Genomic DNA, 18,326 nt, shown 5'->3' with positions numbered 1-18,326 from the left:
TCGACTAGCTGTTCTGCATTGGGACAGTAGTAAGAGAGATGAAGGAGTCTACCAGCTCTTCAAAGTTGGCTTTATTCGCCCTGGACCAACAAATTTGGTAGTCTACCTGGTATTATATAAGTATAACAAATACAAGAAAGAGAGTTGCTGGATTTGCAACATATTTTGGTGATCACCCCTGGGCAATGCAAACCAGTATTTCTGGGGTCCCTGCAAGTCAATGGAGAGAACCATGGGTCAGAGGAAATCTCAGAAATTTGGAGATGCTAGAACTATGGAACAGCACCCAAGAGAAGCTTCTGCCACAGGATGGAGGCTATGGACAGCCCTGCAGAAGAAGCAGAAATGGGACCCAAGAGACTTCATCACAGGTCTTAGATGCTGCACATGAAGCTATAAGAGTTGATGTTTGCCCTGCTCGCTTTAGATGCATTGGTTCAGTCTTTCCTTGCTATTTTTAATGCTTTTTTTTTTTTTTACAGTAGGAGAGATTTCTCTGTGCTTTTATATGTATTTATCTTGTGTTTTAATTTTACAGGCTTACAGTTAAGAGACTGTCTGGAGTCTCAGGTGAAATGCTGGACTTTTGAACAGTGTTGGGACTGGTAAAAAAAAAAAAACTATGGAGATTTTTAAAGTAGATTAAATGAATTTTGTACATCTTGAGATGGTTGTGTCTTTCAAACAGATGTTTCCCATAAATTCATGCATTTTGAATGCTTGGTCCCCATCTGGTGAGAATCTAGGGTTTAGAAACTTGTTGGAAGAGGTATGTTGCTGGGGGTGGGTTTTTAGGTGTTATAACCAGCAGCCCCTTGTCAGAGCTCAGCTAATTCTCCTACTGCTATTTTCTACCTGCTGTGGCAAGGAGGTGATGTCTACCCTGTTTTGCCATTATGAAACTTCCCCTTGAGATGGTAAACCAAAATAAACCCTTTCCTTTTATCAACTGCTTTTGGCTATTTTGTTCCAGCAACAAGAAGGTAACTAAAACACATTGAAATGACTCTGAACCAAGCCACTCTCATCGACCCATGGCAGACACTTAACATGAGCAAGATTCATCCAACCGTGGCATTATATCACTGACTTTTCAGGTTGGTTATACTCAAAGAAGAGAGTAGCATGAGGTCAGGCTGGGGTGGAAGGTAAGGATTAGGTCCAGAAGGATCTCTTGTGTCTCATCAAGTCCTGGAGTTTTATTCTGTTAGACAACGGAGATGATTGAAAGCTTTTTCCTGGGGTTTAGCATGTCAGAGCTGCATTTTAATTAAGTGTTCTGGTAGCTGTGGGGCAATGAATCAGAGAGCACCAAGATGCTGGGAGATCAGGAAGTAGGCTATTAAAACCCACAAAGAAGAGAAGGTGATGAGCTAAATTTAAGAGAAGACATAGGAGGTATGCTGGGAGGCCTCAGCACTTAATTGAGTGTGGCTGGTGAGACAGGGACCAAACAGGGAAGCTTCCTAGAACTGGATAATGAGGTGATGCCACAAACTGAAAAGGGAACCAAGTTTGGCCTTTTTAGAGTCAATTATGAGCAGAGTCAGGAAATGTTGAGTTGGAGACACTGGTGGTACAGCATGGGAGTGATGAAATACTAGGAAGTTGGCTCTACAGTTTGATGCGCCATGGAAAGTCAGGCTAGGGAGCCATCAGGAGCAGGGAAGGACTCCCAGGAGAATGTATGCAGTGAGCAGGGCAGTGAAGCAGGAACAGGGCCTTGAGGACATCAAAAGAAAGGCAGAAGTAAGGAAGAAATAGGAATGCTCAGAGAGGTCCAAGAAGAATCAGAAAGGGGGCATTAGGGGTACTTGTAGAACATTCATGAGACCTAGGGTTCAATCACAAATTAAAACACCAAAAGAGAAGCCTGAAGGCAGACAGCGAAGAACCTTCCTTTAAGGTGGGATGTGAAAATGCCTTTGGAAATGGTATTTGTTGCGGAAGGGGTCCTCTGGTGATGATGCTGAAGCGAGTGGGCTCGGATGAAGGCTGGCAGTGAAAGCAGGTGGAGAAGGACAGGGACACTCAGAGAACCCATGTAGACCACTCTTCAAGACACTTGCATGAGAAGTGCTCAAAGGTGCTACAAGCCATCTTGCTAGTTATACTTCCCATTTATTCAGACCTCCTCTGTCCCCTCCCTTCCCAAATGACAGACTGCCGATTCCAACAGACCATCTGTGTGATTCCTGCTACCTTAGTGAGACTGCGGGTGTCATATCCCAGCCACTGGACGGAGAGAGCCGGGATTAAATGAAGGACGGGCTCAAGGGAAAGAACCAGGGATAGGGGTGAGTCCTCAAATTGTAGGAAGGCTTGGGGAAGACTGACAAATGCAAAACTCTGGTGGAATATGGGGTAGGTTAAGCCAAGAGCAAGTGGAAGACACATTTGTGGCCAAGCAAGGAAACAGAGACCTTGAACACTGCGAATGATTAACACTGCTCCAGAAGATAGAACTTGTGGGGCCCCTGGAAGTGCCTAGAACAATTCCTTCCATCTGTCTGCGCTGAGTTGCCCAGCATCTGGCAGCTCCCCAGGAGAGGCCGAGGACAGCATCTTGTTGTCTGTGCCCTTCACAGCCCTGGCACAGGCCTCCTTGCGGATAAACTACTTAGTACAAACCTGTTGCTTGTCGTCAGATCCGTGGGGGGCAGGCCAGCTGCCCAACCTCAGCTCCCCACGTGCACAGCCCTGGAGCCCCGAGCTTTAGCGAAGCTATTGTGCCTGCGGCAGACAACACAGGCTCATGCCTTCCCTCTCCCAACTCAGCATTTTATTCTGTCTGAAAGCAAGGTCTAACCTGCAGAAGCCAGGTCCTCTGAAGAGAGCGTGGGAGCCAGGGCCTCGCTCCTGCACAGGGTTACGTGCCCGCGGCCTGCTAGGGCACTAATCCTTTCCTACGGCTCTTCTGTGGAGCTGGTAATGCCATTTCCAACTCCAAGAGATGCACGGGATGAGATTTTAAGGGGGTGGTTATTTATGGCCTGACTCCTGATGGATACAGCAGATGCAATTTCATGGGCTTCAGCAGAAGGGAACAGTTTCTAGGGGTGGCTGAAAGTACTATGATATGGCGGGAAAGGAGAGGAGAGGGAGGGCGGCTCACGGCCTAGGAAGGCAGCGCGTTTGGAGTCTCAGCTCCAACAGGCCAGTACATTTATCAGCTTCGTAAAAGCTGGCTCTGCGCATTGGTCTGCTACCATCCAGCTGCTTTCTGTACATCTCCTCCACCTTGGGACCTTAACCCTGGCCTGGCTCCTGATGCTTGTGGGAAATGAAATGGAGTGCACAGGTGACAAGTCGTGGTGGTGACAGGCCTTCACACTTCCTGCCTGGAAGGCCATTCCCCGGGTTCCAACCACAAATGCCTTCTCACCAAGCAGATCACAACTTCTACCCTCTTCCCCCAGTGACATTGCTCCTGACCCTTTTATTTTACCATACGGTCTGCTCTGCTCTTCTTCCCCATCCTGGTCATTTCCTCTATGGAACACTGCAGATGTGTGTGCTTTGTTTTGTGATTGTTTCTCTGGCAGTCTCTCCCAAATAGACCAGAAGTTCCTGGAAGCCCAGACTTTGTCTGCCTTCCCCACCACTGTGTTCCTAGGGCTGGGTCTGATGGCAGATGAGGGAAGAGCCAAGTCCTGTGCCGGTATGCACGGACTATGATGAAGGATGCTGATGCTAAAGACGGGGTTGGTCTATGATAGCGAGGACCAGGAAGGAGGTGCTGGAGAGGAAGATGACCTATTCATTTCTTGGGGTCGTCTGGACACCAAACTTGGCCAGTTCTATCCTAAACAACATGTGTCTGGAATCGAGGACTACTGTGTCCCTGCATGCAACCTCAGGTCCTTCCTTGCTGCGGCCTTGACTTTCCTACAATGCACACTTGTGCAGGTTTTCTTCTGACTCGGCTCTGCTCCTCCCCTGCACACCTCTGTACACATCCAGCCAGAGAGACATGGACCTTGTCTCGGACTCCTCCCCTGCCTTCATCTTTTCTTCCTGGATGTCTTCAGAGCTAGCTGACTCTGAAGTTCAGATTTATACATACATACATACATATATATATATATATATATATATATATATATATATATATATACACACACACACACACACACATACATATACATACATACATACATACACACACACACACATATATATGTATATGCATATATTTATTATTATTATCTTATCAGGGAGATAGAGGGAAAGAAGTGGCACATCAGGGCCCCTAGCCACTGTAATCCAACTCCAGAAGCATGTTCCTTCTTGTGTGCATGCGCCACCTTGCGTGCTTGCATCGCATTGTGCATCTGGCTTACATGAGACCTGGAGAATCAAACATGAGTCCTTAGGCTTCGCAGGCAAGTGACTTAACTGTGAAGTCATCTCCCCAGCCCTGAGGTTTTGTTTTTTTTTTTTTTTTACATTGGTTTTGAACACTATACCAGTCAGAATGACCATGAAGTCCTGATCTTCCTGCCTCCACCTCGTCAATTTCGAGATTGCAGATGTGTACTACTACACCAGTTTGTGTGGTGCTGGGGATAAAATGCAGGCCTTTCTGCTTGTAAGGCAAGTGCTCCTGCACCTGAGCTACATGTCCAGCTACACATCTGAGAAATTCCTTTTCTTTTTTCCTTTTTAAGAGACGGGGTCTCGCTATGTTGCTTATGTTGGAGTGCAGTGGCTATTCACAGGTGTGATCCCACTACTGATCAGCACAGGAGTATTGACCCACTCCGTTTCTGACCTAGGCTGGTTCACCCCTCCTTAGGCAGCCTGATGGACCCCTGCTCCCGAGAGTCCCCCATATTGATATCAAACTTAGTGTAGATACCCAATTGGCATAGCACCCTACAGCCCAGAACTCCTGGACTCAAGAGATCTTCCTGTCTCAGCCCCCCCCAAGTAGCTGAGAGTACAGGCACCCACCACCACACCAGACAACATCTGAGACGTTTCTTGATATCATTTGCTCGTAGCTGCCATAGCTCAAACTGGATCCTTCCTCCTTGCCTGAGCGACTGCAGACAAGTTTTATAGCTGCCTTCTGGGCCTTTGAGTTTCACTCCATTAAGATTCACAAGATTATCTTTCTCCCCTGCTCTAGCCCTCAGCCTGCGGAGCGGCTCTGGACAGGCTCCCACACGGGGCAAGGTGCTCCTGACTCCAGGCTCTGTGGTTGCTCTCATGCCCTACCTTCTTCCCACCTCGCCCAAAACGCCGGGGCTCCAGGCTGGTGGCAAGGTCTTATCCACTCCTTAGGTCAACACAAAGGTGACTGACAGGTGTGTGCGTGGGGGGGCACGGGGATAGTACAGAGCTCAACATCTACCATAGTGTTCTTCATTGCTCTCCACATTGCAGTTTTGAGACAGGGGCTCCTACAGCTCACCAGCTGGTTGACACTAGCTTCTGGGCAAGCCCCGGAGATCCTCCTGCCTCTGCCCTTCTATGCTGAAATTCAAGCTTCTGTGCCCAGCATTGTGGGTTCTGGGGATCTGAACTCAGGTCCTCATGCTTTAACAGGACACACTTTATCCACCGATGCTGTGGCCCTCACGTGTGTGTGTGTGTGCGTGTGTGTGTGTGCACATGCCACAGCATGCATGTGGAGGTCAGAGAACCATTTTCAAGCTGGTCCTCAACTGCCCACCTCAGTGGAGGCAGGTTTTTGCTCTGCTGTTTTCTCTGTGCTCGTCACGAGTGTCCGAGGATTCTCCCATCTCAGCGTCAGCGTGCCACGATTACAGAAGCCTGCTACAATGTCAGGCTTTTCAACATGGGGCCTGGGGATTGAACTCAGGTACTCCATCCAGCTTAAGTGGCAAGTGCTTTATCCACCGAGCCTTCTCCTCAGCTCCTGACAACACTTTTGGAGGAGAGCATTAGTGGTCATATTCCTAGCAAAACAGGGTTTTCATCCATGGACATCCCCTCAACCCTCTACACCCCACCTCATCTGGGCAGGGCTTCCCAGTGAGAACCCCTCTGGCTTCAGGGTGCTGAGCTGTGTGTGACTGAGCCAGTCTAGTCCAGTCAGTGATGTTGAGGGATCTTTTTTAGAAACAATATTGTTTTCACACCCTGATCCAGCAGAACCTGGAGCCAACTCCCGGACTTCTCAGCCATTAAAACCAACACATTTTCTTTTTCATTTGGATCAGCTGGAGGTGGGGTTCCATTTTAGGACCTAAAGAATCTGGTGATTGTTATTCGTCTTTGCAGCTCCTGGGGGGGGGGATCTCTTTTATGACTCTTACAGAGTACCCAATATATGATATTGTGTAACATTGAATAATGTTCTCTTCCTGGCTCTAACTATCAGCCCCAGGGTCTAATGCATGGCTATTATATAAATATTTGTAGAGTGAATAAATAACTCCTCAAACCCCAGCCTGTGTCTTTTGTTTCCTTGGCACCTAGGAAAGCCGCGTTTATAGAAGGGTCACAATAAATGATTATGGGAAATAAATGGGGGGAACATAATAAAGCACACTAATAATTGAAACCAGTGGTTTGATGCAGTCTTGTGAAGGGACAAATAAGCAAATAGGTGTTATGAACAGATCCCCAGCGGCACGGCGCCGGGCTCCTTCTGACTCTGTCTGCTTCTGAAGGCCCCACGATGAAAATCCCCAGTCGAATATCCCCAAGATCAAATGTCTCTGTGTGGCTTACATTCCATGTGTGAATGCCTAATCATTACAAGCTTTTTCAAAGGGGGAAGGAGTGTTGCTCTGGAGTTCCAACCAAATGTCTGTAGGGCAGATGGGAACTTTTGTGTCCCCCAACTATAGAAACAAAAGCAAACAAAGGGGAGGGGGGAACAACCCCTTCAGGCCACCATGAGGCAAAAAGGATAAGATGAGGAGAGGCAGTGGGGAAACTGGGAAGGACTGCACTGGGTACAGAGCCATCTGCTTTCCAGGGAGACCCTCCTTGCAAACACTGCCCACTTGGTCCAGCAGCCCGGGGAGGGCCTGGGCAAGGAAGCAGGAAGAGAAGACTTTCCTCTTCCTAGGAGGAGGGGCAGCAAGGCTCTCGGGTGGGCCCTGGACACTTGCTGGCTGTGCACCAGAACTCATGTTCCCTGGAGATGTCCTGGGCCAGGTCCTGTCCTCTGGGAGCAGCGATCTGGGAAGCACAGGAGTGTCTTTACTTTGGCCAGGAGGGCCAGCTGCATCTCTAGGAGAATGTCCTTGCAGATCAAAAACGGCCTCCAAGTCACAGGTCAGGAGCTGACAGTCTACATTGGGGCCCGGTGCTTCCACCTTGGGGCTGGCTAGTGGTGTCTTCAGCAGCCCTTCAGCAGAGGCTCAGAGGGCTGGCGTGACTTTTGAGATGACACCACTACAAGATACAGATTTGAGCTTGGGGCCGAGTGCATCCAACTCCTAGGCCGCACTCTCTCCATTATTGTAAGATGCAGCCCAAGGCCTAACCCCAGAGGGGGTTGCCCTGAACTCCTCCCATGCCCCTGGGAAGGTTACTGTCTGGCCTACAGTCTGTATTGAGCCCAAAGGATCCTCCAGAGAGACTCAAAAGGAGGGCCAGGCAAAAGACAGTGGAAGGAGAGAGAGAGAGAAGCCGGTCTAATGGCTTCTCTGTTGCCTTTCTCTCACCAATTTCCTCATCAGTGGAGAGGCCACGTTTGTAGTGAGCTGGTAATCACGTCTACCAACAAGACCTCATGTACTCCAGGGACCCAGATCCCTAGCGTCCTAGCCCCAGCCCTCTAAAGACATGTAGGCCTCATGAGGAACATTAACAATAATGAGGGCATTTTCCTTTAACTTTATCAAAAGATGTAGGGCTTCATGAAGGTTACAGCCATTGACTGGGATCAGAGCATAACGAACAGAGGCATGCACCTCCCATAAGATCATCCAGAAAAAAATCTGCTTCTACATGGAATTCAGTGATCTTGAGGTGTGTGTGAGCGCGTGTGTGCATGCATGTGTGAGCAGATGCCCATGTACATGTGGATGGGGGCAAGGGGAGTTACGGCTTGTTGATGCCTACGTGGCCATGACTTGGAGGGGCGTGTTGGGTGCTTTGGCAGCTGGGCTGCACAGTTGTGGCATGGTAGTCAGGGAGCGATAGTGAATCTATTGCCTGAATTGTTTAAGTGCAGCTTTTGCTTGCAGACAATCCCCTGTCACCCAAATGATGAAAGGACGGTACGTCTAAGTTTGAAGTCTTCCTTGAACACATCAGGGCAACCCAGCTTGGAAGTCATCATAGTGGCAGCCTTCTTCTCCTGTCCAGAACTCACACCAGAGCAATCTCAAAAGCCAGCACCGAGAGGACTGGAGAGATGGCTTAGCGGTTAAGCACTTATCTGTGAAGCCTAAGGATCCCGGTTCAAGGCTCGATTCCCCAGGACCCATGTTAGCCTGATGCACAAGGGGGCGCACGGGTCTGGAGTTCATATGCAGTGGCTGGAGGCCCTGGTATACCCATTTTCTTGCTCTCTCTGCCTCTTTCTCTCTCTGTCACTCTTAAATAAATAAAAATAAACAAAAAATTAAAAAAAAAAACAAAAGCCAGCACTGAGAGCTGTACACACTTTTAATCCCAGCACTCAGGAAGAAGGAAGGTAGGAGGATCAACATGAGTTCAGGCCAGCTTGTGTTTCAGAGTAAGTTCTAGGTCAGCCTGGGCTACTATATGACCCTGGCTCATAAAAAGCCAGCACTGACTGGCAAGCAAACCAGAGAGATCTTGACTGCTAAGCACACACTGCTGAGCTCTGGGGATCAGTGCACCCTGCTGTTCATGCATGCTCCCCGTACCCCATTTTTCAAGGGTATCACTGCAAGGATACCAAGTGATTATTTCCTGCCACACTCTGGGCTGCAAGTTGTCCTTTGTCTTATGAAACGATGTGCTGAGGACCTGGCAGGTTTTATACTAATATAGCCTTACTTGGCAAAAGAGATTCCCAAACCTCAAGTTCTCTCATTCTTTCCCTTGTCCACAAAAAGCTAAAGAAATGGGACCCTTCATTAGACCTCTCCCATGGTTTCCCATTTGGAGGAGAGAGGATCAGAGTGAAAACTGAGTCGTGGACACTGCACATTCCTCCTCTCTTTGGAATCCCTGGGAACCTGATGCCAGGGAGGGGGTGCTGATACTCTCTGTCAAAGGAGCCCCTGTCTTCTTTGGGGTTGAAGTGAGGGCTGCTTCTTCCCATACCCACATCCTGAGCCCCAGCATTTGTTTACCCACAATTGTTAGGTGTGTATAAATTAGAACAACAAATGCATCCTGCCTGGTGCTGGTGACACCAGCCCTGTGCATAATTAGGATTTAATCTTATGGCAAAGAGTTCGGAATGACTCCCCCAGCAATCTCCTCCACTTTAATGCCTTCCCCACTGGGTGACTTAATAGGAACTGGAATACGCTTCAAGATTTTGTTTCAGCCCAGAAGTTTGGACAGTGTGTAAACTCACATCCAGGGGCAGAAGCCACAGGAGTCCATTTGGCCCGTGGATGCACAACTGACTCAAACAGGCCTGGAACTGGAAGAGAGGAGACTGGTAAGGACATCCATCTTTCCATTGGTTTATAGAAATGGAGACTTAGGGACAATCTAACAAGAGACCTGGTAAGCAAACGATGTCACAGTCTTAGCAGGAAGTGCTAAGCAGCCTTGAGAAGCCATCACGGCTCTAGCATAGCGTAGTATGCCATCCTGGCTGAGAAGACAGTCTTTGGAGGGAGACCAGCTTGTGTTGGGTGATGGTTTATATTGATTGCCAAGGAGAAAGGTCCTAGAACCACCTGGGAGGGATTATGTAGATTAGGTTACCATTGGGCATTCCTGGGAAGGAATATCTTGACTAGGTTAAATTGAGATGTGAGGACCCATCTTAACTGTGGGCAGAAGCATTCTATGGGCTAGAGTCCTGGCCTGTATCAAAAGGAGAGAGCTGGCTCAAGAGCAGCCTTCAATACAGTCAGCTTCCTCGCTGTGGATGCAATGTGGTCACCTTCCCTGCCATGATGGGCTGTAACCTGGAACCACAAACTAAGATAAACCCTTCCTACTTAACTTCTCTGGGCATCATTCTCCTTCTCTGTAAAGGGAGAAAAATTATGTGGCTTGTTTTATAGGGATTTTAGAAACAGTAAATGAAATTACAGCCATCAAAAACTTAGAACTGGGCTGGAGCAGTGGCTTAACAGCGAAGGCACTTGCCTGCATAGCTAAAGGACCCAGGTTAAATTCCCCAGGCCCCACATAAGCCAGATGCATAAGGTGGTGTATGCATCTGGAGTTTGCAGCAGCTGGAGGCCCTGATGCTCGTGCTCTCACTCGCTCTCTCTCTCTCTCTCTCCTCCTATTTTTCTCTTTCAAATAAATAAAAATAAAATGCTTTTTAAAAAAGAACTTAGAATTGGCCTGGCAACTGTGTGTAGTAAATACTCAAAAAATAATACTTTTATTATATTATATTTTGGAGGCATCTGTAATGATATAGGAAAATTTTTCATAATACGATAATTTAAAAATACATGAGTAGAGATATATTCACATCCTAATGTTATAATATTAAAATATAAGCATCCAGCCAGCTTGACCTAGAACAAACAGAACAGGTCAAAGGGGGGAGCATCCAAGATTTAAATAAGTATTACTCATTTCTCTCTACCTTTGAATATTTTCTACCAGGATTCTGTCTGCAAATCAGTACAATTGGCATTTTACAAAAAGGCAGAGGCCTGAGGGTCTGCAGGCTGAAGATCAGCTCAGAGGGGCTCCATTCCAAAGAAGAGCCCAGTCCTTTGCCCCCATGCCTTGCTGGGAGCCACTGGCTCTGCTTTGAGTGGCCCTTACAGAACACCCACCTCCAGAGACCCCTGAGTCTTTGGTTTCTCCCAGCCCCACCCAGTGAGATGCAACCTGGAAGAGCTCCTGACAGTCAGGGAGGGGCACCTGGTGCCTAGGGGGGCTCACCTCCTGCTGCACAGGGAAACAAGTCCTCTAGTTTGCCATGAATTTGGGAGAAGAACTCCGCCCCACTTCATCTGTTTGTTGTAATTTGTTATCCATTAAAAACCCAAACTCCTCAAACCAGCTCACTCAAGTGAGGTGTTCACCACCACAACACCTGTCATATAGGAGGCAGCAGGCAGTCAGAGAATCCTGGTCCCTCCCCTCCTTCCCAGGTGTGCCTTTCCAAGCTCGATTTCCATTCCCATGACTTACATGCCTGTGTCCTTCTTACACTTCATTCCTCCCCTGGCTTTTGCAGCCACCCTCTTCCTGCTTCACATGGAATTTTCAGCGATGCCCCTTCACCCTCTGTCCTGTGCACTGAGCCCTTCCTCCCGGCAGCCACCAAGTCCATAAAAATGCCATCCTTGCCTAACCCACATGTGGACATACTTCTGTTGGCTCCCAGTGTATCAAAACACCCCAAGATGTCTCCATACTGATAACAGAGCCACAATGTGAGTTCACAGTGTTCTAAATGTCATGTCCCCACCAGCAAGGCTCGTCACACAGCAGGCAGCTGGACGCTTACACAAACCACCCTCAGCTTGGGCCCATCCTGAGGGTCCAAGCCTGAAGAGAGATACTAAGCAAAGAAGGTTGGCAAGAGCTCAGCTGCTCATGCCCTTCCTCGACCCATGGACATCCAGGGGCATTCCCAATGCACAGCAAGGAGAGCTCCCCGAAGTCACACCAAGAAGCATGACCTGCCCAGATCTCATGGTTTGGAAAAGCAACCGCCTCTTAGGGTTCTGGCCTCATGGCCTGATGTTCTCTGTGTCATCCAAAAATGCAACGAGATTTCAAGCTGTGGTCTTGTACGTACAATGAGACCAGAACATTGCTCGTATCAACTCAAATTCCTCAGCCAAGATTCATCATGAAATTCTCCGGCAAGGACAATACTTCAAATCAGATTAAAATCTCTATAAAAATGTAGCCCGGCTTTCAAAGCATGCGGAGATTTCTCATTATGATTTGATGCAAAGATTCCAAGAACCAAGAAGGATTGGAGGCAGGAGGCACGAAGGAGACTGTGCCTTTGAGTAACCCAGCCATTCCCCAACTGCAGAGGAGGGGAAGAGGAGGAGGAGGCTGAGGGAGCACACTTACCAGAGGGAGGCGCCTTCGGTCCCTGTGACCTCCAGGAAGTCATAGCCATCCTCCAGCTGGAAATCAATGAAGACCAGGGCGATGGTGTCCCCCAGCTCCGCCAGGACGGTCCATGTGCAGTCGGCGTTGTTGTGGTACTCCGAGGGAAAGTGGGGGCTGGAGATGATGCCGCTCTGGCCCCGCAGGGTCCCGCCACAAGCATCATCAGCTGTGGACAGAAATAAGAAGCTCTGGTGAGTGGCTGGGCTCCCAGACCCCGGTGATCCTGATGGATGGCCTTGACTCCCCACAGGGAGAAAGGGGCGTGGCAAGCAGCTAGAGAACCGATTCTCACAGATCTGGTGTAACTGGCCAATAATGCTCGCCAAACACCTCCGTGGTGCTGAGTGGGGACCAGTCTCAGTTCTGAGATTTTTTAGCTATGACTGCTCTCACTTGACACTTCAAGAAAGCCAGGACACAGAGAGGTTCAGTAACCTGCCCTGGGTCACAGAGCTGATAAACCCTGTGCTAATGGGCCCATTTTAACTACTGCACCACAGTGCTCTGCCATAAGCAGGAGGGAGAAGAAGCCGGCTGTCGGGTGCATTTCCACAGCCACGCCCAGGTGAACAGGCTGCTTCTCCCCACCAGCCCTCAGTACAACTCAGACATGATAAACCAAAGCAAAGCAAGGCTTGGTGATACATGCTTGCAATTCCAGCAATCACGAGGTCTAGGCAGGAGGATCAGGCATTCAAGGCCAGCTATGGCTACAAAGCAAATGGGAGACCAGTCTGAGACATATGAGACTCTACCTCAAAACAAAAGAAAGATAGAAAAGGAAAGCCAGCGTGGTGGCTCACACCTTTAATCCCAGCACTCGGGAGGCAGAGGTAGGAGGTTCACTGTGAGTTTGAGGTCACCCTGGGAGACTACATAGTGAATTCCAGGTCAGCCTGGGCTAGAGTGAGGCCCTACCTCAAAAAAAAAACCACAAAAAAAAGGAAAGGAAAAAGCACGGCTGGGGAGATGGCTCAGATTGCAAGCCTACTGTCCAGAGTTCAAATTCCTGGCCCCCACATAAAGCTAGAGACAAACATATGCATGCATCCATAATCCTAACAAGCCTAGAGCAACAGGAGGTGGAATCAAGAGAATCTGATTGGAGGCTGGAGAGATGCTTAGCAGTTAAGGCCCTTGCCTGAGAAGCCTAGGGACCCAGGCTCAAGTGCCCAGTATTCATGTAAGCCAGATGCACAAGGTGGCCCGTGTGTCTGGAATTCATTTGCAGTGGCTGGAGGCTCTAGCACACCCATTTTCTCTCTACCTGCCTCTTTCTTTCTCGTTCTCTCTCTCCCTCAAATAAGAGAATAAATAAAGTATCAAAAAAGAAAAGAAAAAAAGAGAGAATCCCAAACCTCACAGGGCCATCTAGACTGAGCCTTTCCACCTGCAAAAACAATGAGACTATCTCAAAAACAGGCAGAAGGAGAAGACCTACACCAGGCGGCCGTCCACGAACATTTGCACGGCAAGCGTTCACACACGTGCACACATGCGTACATGCACAATGACTCAAAAGAAAGCAAAACCAATTCAACACAACTCCTTGGGACAAAACCCAAAAGCCAGATCCAACAACCTCTCTTCCTTCTCTATCCCCAGGATAGCTACGTCACAGCAACCTGGAAATTGAGACTTCGGAGGCTGGGCTCACCTGTCACTAGGCCTCTGTGCGGGGCACCTTTTGCCCAAGGTAATTCTCTTGATGCTTCCAGACCCACTTGGAAGGTTGCCCCTTCCTGCTGCCTGGTTCCCCGGAGCATGTGGCACCTGAACCCTCCAATGACAAGCAGTCCCATGGTGGCAGCTTGATTGGCACTCTAGGACTACTTCCCTTGTCTAGGTTCTGAGTGCGGCTGGGACTCCCACAGCTGAGCCAAGGGAAGCCTTGCTGCTCTGGCCTTACTCCCAGCTCAGGCATCTCCTTACCAAGGAAAGACACCCGAGGACCATGACGTACCATAAGGCATGGAGGGTCTTGGCCTTGGCCTGCTGCAGACCTTGGTGTGGCTACATCCCCTGCAGGGCGTTTCAGGGCATGCCGGCCCTCCCAGCCTCTGTCAGCATTTATCACATACTTCACGGGTTAGTATTGCAGATGGTAGACTGAATTTTAAAGAAAGGGGAGATGGCTCAGTGGGTAAAATGCTTGCCACCCAAGCACGGGGACCTGAGTTCAATTTCAGCACCGACGTAAAAGCTGGGTGCGGCAGCCTGTAACTTTAGTGTTGGGGAGGCAGGGACAGGAGCGTCCCCAGGGCTTCCTTGCTAACTAGCCTAGACAAATGAGTGAACTCTGGACTCAGTGAGAGACTCTGCCTCAGACCCTGGCCTGGAAAGGGTCTACCCTGGACCCAGCACCTCAAGTCCCTGCACTTACCCCCCACGCACTGACCACATCCCTGGGACCTAATGGAACTCACTGCCTTCTGCCTCTGGAAGTCCCAGGCTCTCCCGCTCACCGGGGCCGTTCACGACCCTCCTCGTCTCAGCCTCCACCCTTCTGTCTGATATCCTACTCGTGGGGTCACTTGAAAGTGGCCCAGCTTGACGCACGTCTGCTGTAAGAACCTCCACCAGCCCCTGATGTCACTCAGGCTCAAGCAGGGCTATGGAGCCATCTACCACGGCTTCTAAGGACGCACACTACCTCCCTGGCTTGCCATTCCCTCTCCCCTGCTGCTCACACCACATGTCTCCTCCTGGCTCCTCTGGTATACCAAGGCCTGCCTACCTGAGGACATTGGAAAGTACTACTCATCTTTCTAGAACTTTCCTCTCTTCCTTGTTGGACATACCTGGCTTCTCCTCAGCTTCTAGGTCTTAGTCTAGGTGGCATTTCCTTAAGGATATTCCCAGAAACAACCTTCTCCTTGCATCATAGGCTTCCACACAAAACCACATACCTTCCAATAATTATTTGCATACTTCACTGGTCAATGACATCATCAAACTTCCCAGTGTTAACTTGGGCCGTGCTAAAACCGAGGACCTGGGACCTCGCCACCCTCTGGCCAGAGCCACCAGTCTGCTCAGGAGAGAAGATGCCACCCTTGCCTCTTGGGCTCTGGCACTGTCGTGTTTTGATTGAAGATGCTGTAAAAGCTGTTTAGAGATTTCTCCACACTTTAAACAAGGCATCGTATTTCACAGTTACAACTTGAGAGTCATAAAATATAACCTTCAGCTGACACCCTGGTCCTGAAATATTCATCCACACTCTCTCCTCTGGCAATGGTCCTGCTGCACCGCCATCAAGCCATGCATTCTGGGTGCAGGTGCGTTATGCTGATAGTTGCTTTTCCAAGTTTATGACTTTATTTATGATCGACTTTCGCTCCTCCTGAAGTCTCTCCAATTAACCATAATTTTAGAAAACTAGCCCTCTGTCCCTCTTGCTGTCTGTTAACTCTACAGTGACTCACATTTTGGGCAGAGATGGGAAAAATGGAGGAACGTACATTCCTGGCCTCCCTCCAGAGCCCTCTATCTTGGACACTGAGGGCCTCTGCGGTCACAGTCTAAGTGTCATGTCCTCGAGGATCTTTCCAGAAACAGACCTCCCCTCGTGTACTTTTGGTGTAGCACGTATTTCATAGATACATAATTAATTATGGAAACTGTCATTTCCTCCCTGTTTTGGGCCCCTCACGTCAGGAGCCATGAAGATGTCACAGGCCCTGGAGCAGATCTTGAAACCATCTTGAAACTCAAGGATAAGACCGGAGGAGTCGGACTCAGAAGCCCCTTCTCTCCCGCCGCGTGGCTGTGCCTCGCTGGCCACGCCCGCCCCGTCTCCTCTGCCCACTTTTCTGCTGGTGCCTGGACTCCCGCTGTCTGCGCTGCCACCCAGGTTCTTTTTCCCTCTTCAGTGACTCCTCACTGCTATCCATGCCAGCACAGGGCAACTTCTGCTGCAAAACCAACACCCCCACTTGGACAAGCACCTGAACATTAGCTCTGGCAACACAATTCTCTTGAGAGCATAGGCTCCTGTCCCTGTCAGGATTGCCTCTAGCTATCCCAGAGATTCCCTGCCTGCCAGCACCCCAGAAAAAGCCTCACTGTCAACCTTGACCCTGCACTCATGAGCACGTTCACCCCAGTCACGGGCGAGTCCTGTCTGCTGTACCCCAAACCACAGCCTGCCCACACCCCTCCCTCCTCTTCTGCCATCCAGGATGCAATTTACTTGGCTTCTCCTCGGAGAGCCTCTCCTGAGTGTCACCTTACAGAGCTTTCCTCACTGCCTTCCCAGCTCCTATTCCCATCCAAAAAAAAATTTTTTTTTGTCTGTTTTCTGCCTCCTGGCTACCAGAATGTAAACTCCATGAGCTCATGGGATTTTGGTTTGACTTGGTCATCACCAAGGTTTTCTATATCTACAAAATGATAGGCAGTCAATAAACAAGGACTGATCCAGTGACTGGCCCATGCACGGCAGCCAGACACCAGACGGAAAGAAGTTGAATTACTGAAAGAAAGAATGAGGACTCAATCAATAACATGAGACTAAGGCTTACGGCCCAACTTTTAAAGTCAGAGTGGCTCCACGCAGCTGTGAGCCGGCACCGCCAGGGCCAGGCCTGGGCCTGTGCACACGTTCTGCAGGCTCCTGCCCATAAGGAAATGTGGGCTGCAGCTTGGCACTCCCGGCCCAAAGTGCAGCCCCAATGCCTGCCTCCTAGGTCTGGAGGCAGCCCGCAGTGCCTGGCTTGACTCTCCAAGGCCCAGCCCATCTTGCCACAGCCAACTGCCTCTCCCCAACCTGCCCCTCAGCGCACAGCTCATCTGAATTCCCTTTTTCCTTTAGCTGGCTTTGATCCTGGACTCATAGCCCTCACAAGTCAGAGTTTGGTTGCTGAAATCCACACGGTCTTCCTTGGTGTGGATCAAAGATTACACAGAGCTCAGCGTCTCTGGGGACTTCTGCCTGTGAAAATATGGCTGGAGTGATACAAAGCAGAGGGACATCACCTGCCTCCTGCCTTCTGCCAAGCTGGCCCAGACCTCAGTGGCTCAGGATTCTTGAAGTGGGAGCTCCTGGGGGTGGGGGTCAGCCCTTGATCCCAGAGTCTCTCTACTCCCCCGCTCCCTGTGCTGTCCCTTCCAGCTGGCACAGGGTACTCGCAGACAGAGCAGATACACACGGCTCTCCAGTCTACTCAGGGAGCTTTGGCCTTAAAGAGAACATGGCACATGCCCCTGAGAGCTGCCAGGCAAGGAGGCAGCCAGGCCAGAAAGTCCCCTTTGGTCTTGCATGCCTGCTGGACTTTGGTGGTGAGCCAGGCCTAGCCAGATGGCCTCTCAGTCAGCAAATGCATGCAGATGGCTGTCCAGTGGTATGGGTTATCAGCCTGAGGATGTCAGCCCGAGAGACGTCCACAAACAGGAAGGAAGGCCACCAAGAGGCTCACAGTCCTTCCAGAGGGTTAACCTGTCCATCCCGGCAGGGCCAAGGGCACAGAAAGGAGTGAACACCTTTGCTCCAGGACAGCTCAGTCTTCCAAGGAAGAGCAGTCTGGAAAACCACTTTCAGACAAGCACAATGTTACTGGGACATCTTGCCTCTCAGGCTAATCTTACTGCTGGTGCTGAATCCAGATAGAGATGGGGATGGAGTGGACTCCAGGAGTGGGAGAGCCATTTGGTTTGCTGCCAGTCTTTGAGCAGAACCACTCTCAGCTATGCGAGAGGCAGGGAGCCTTGAAGGCTTTCTGAGAACAAGACTTGATCTTGAAGGCCAGCCCCCATGCTGTGTGCTGACTGAGGCAGTCTTTCTGTGGCTCAGTTCAGAGGAGAATGAGTGACAGGGAAAAGGTCAGATTGGGCCTCTTTCTACAAGGGCCTCACAAGCTATAGAAGTTGACTCAGTGAAGAGCCCCTGCTAAGCAATGTGTGATTTTGTCAGACCTGCACCCCCATGTGGGTGATAGGTTGGGAATATATGAGCCAGGGCAAGTGAATGGCTGTCTACAGAGGGTCACAGTCTTCAGAGAGTCATAGTCATCACCTACAGAGGGACACCTGTTGCTTGAGGCCTACTGAGATGTGGTGGTTTGAAGTAGGTATCACCCATATAAACTCATGTGTTCTCAATGCTTGATCCCCAGCCACCAAAAGTTTGGGGAATAGAT

General features: G+C 49.7%; 1 protein-coding gene across 4 annotated transcripts in view; it reads right to left on the bottom strand.

Moving 5' to 3' along the window:
- Window positions 1-18,326, bottom strand: part of Csmd2 (CUB and Sushi multiple domains 2) — a 671,876-nt gene that overhangs the window by 411,583 nt on the left and 241,967 nt on the right. For all 4 annotated transcript variants that reach the window (XM_045150007.1, XM_045150008.1, XR_006637190.1 and 1 more), the window contains exon 5: window positions 12,145-12,352. In XM_045150007.1, coding sequence (XP_045005942.1) covers window positions 12,145-12,352 — 208 coding nt within the window. The remainder of the gene's footprint in view (window positions 1-12,144; window positions 12,353-18,326) is intronic.

The sequence above is a fragment of the Jaculus jaculus genome, chromosome 5 (assembly GCF_020740685.1).
Source record: "Jaculus jaculus isolate mJacJac1 chromosome 5, mJacJac1.mat.Y.cur, whole genome shotgun sequence".
In the NCBI taxonomy this organism is placed as follows: domain Eukaryota; kingdom Metazoa; phylum Chordata; class Mammalia; order Rodentia; family Dipodidae; genus Jaculus; species Jaculus jaculus.
Note: the sequence above shows the minus strand (reverse complement) of the source record. Positions and strands in the feature narration are given on the sequence as shown.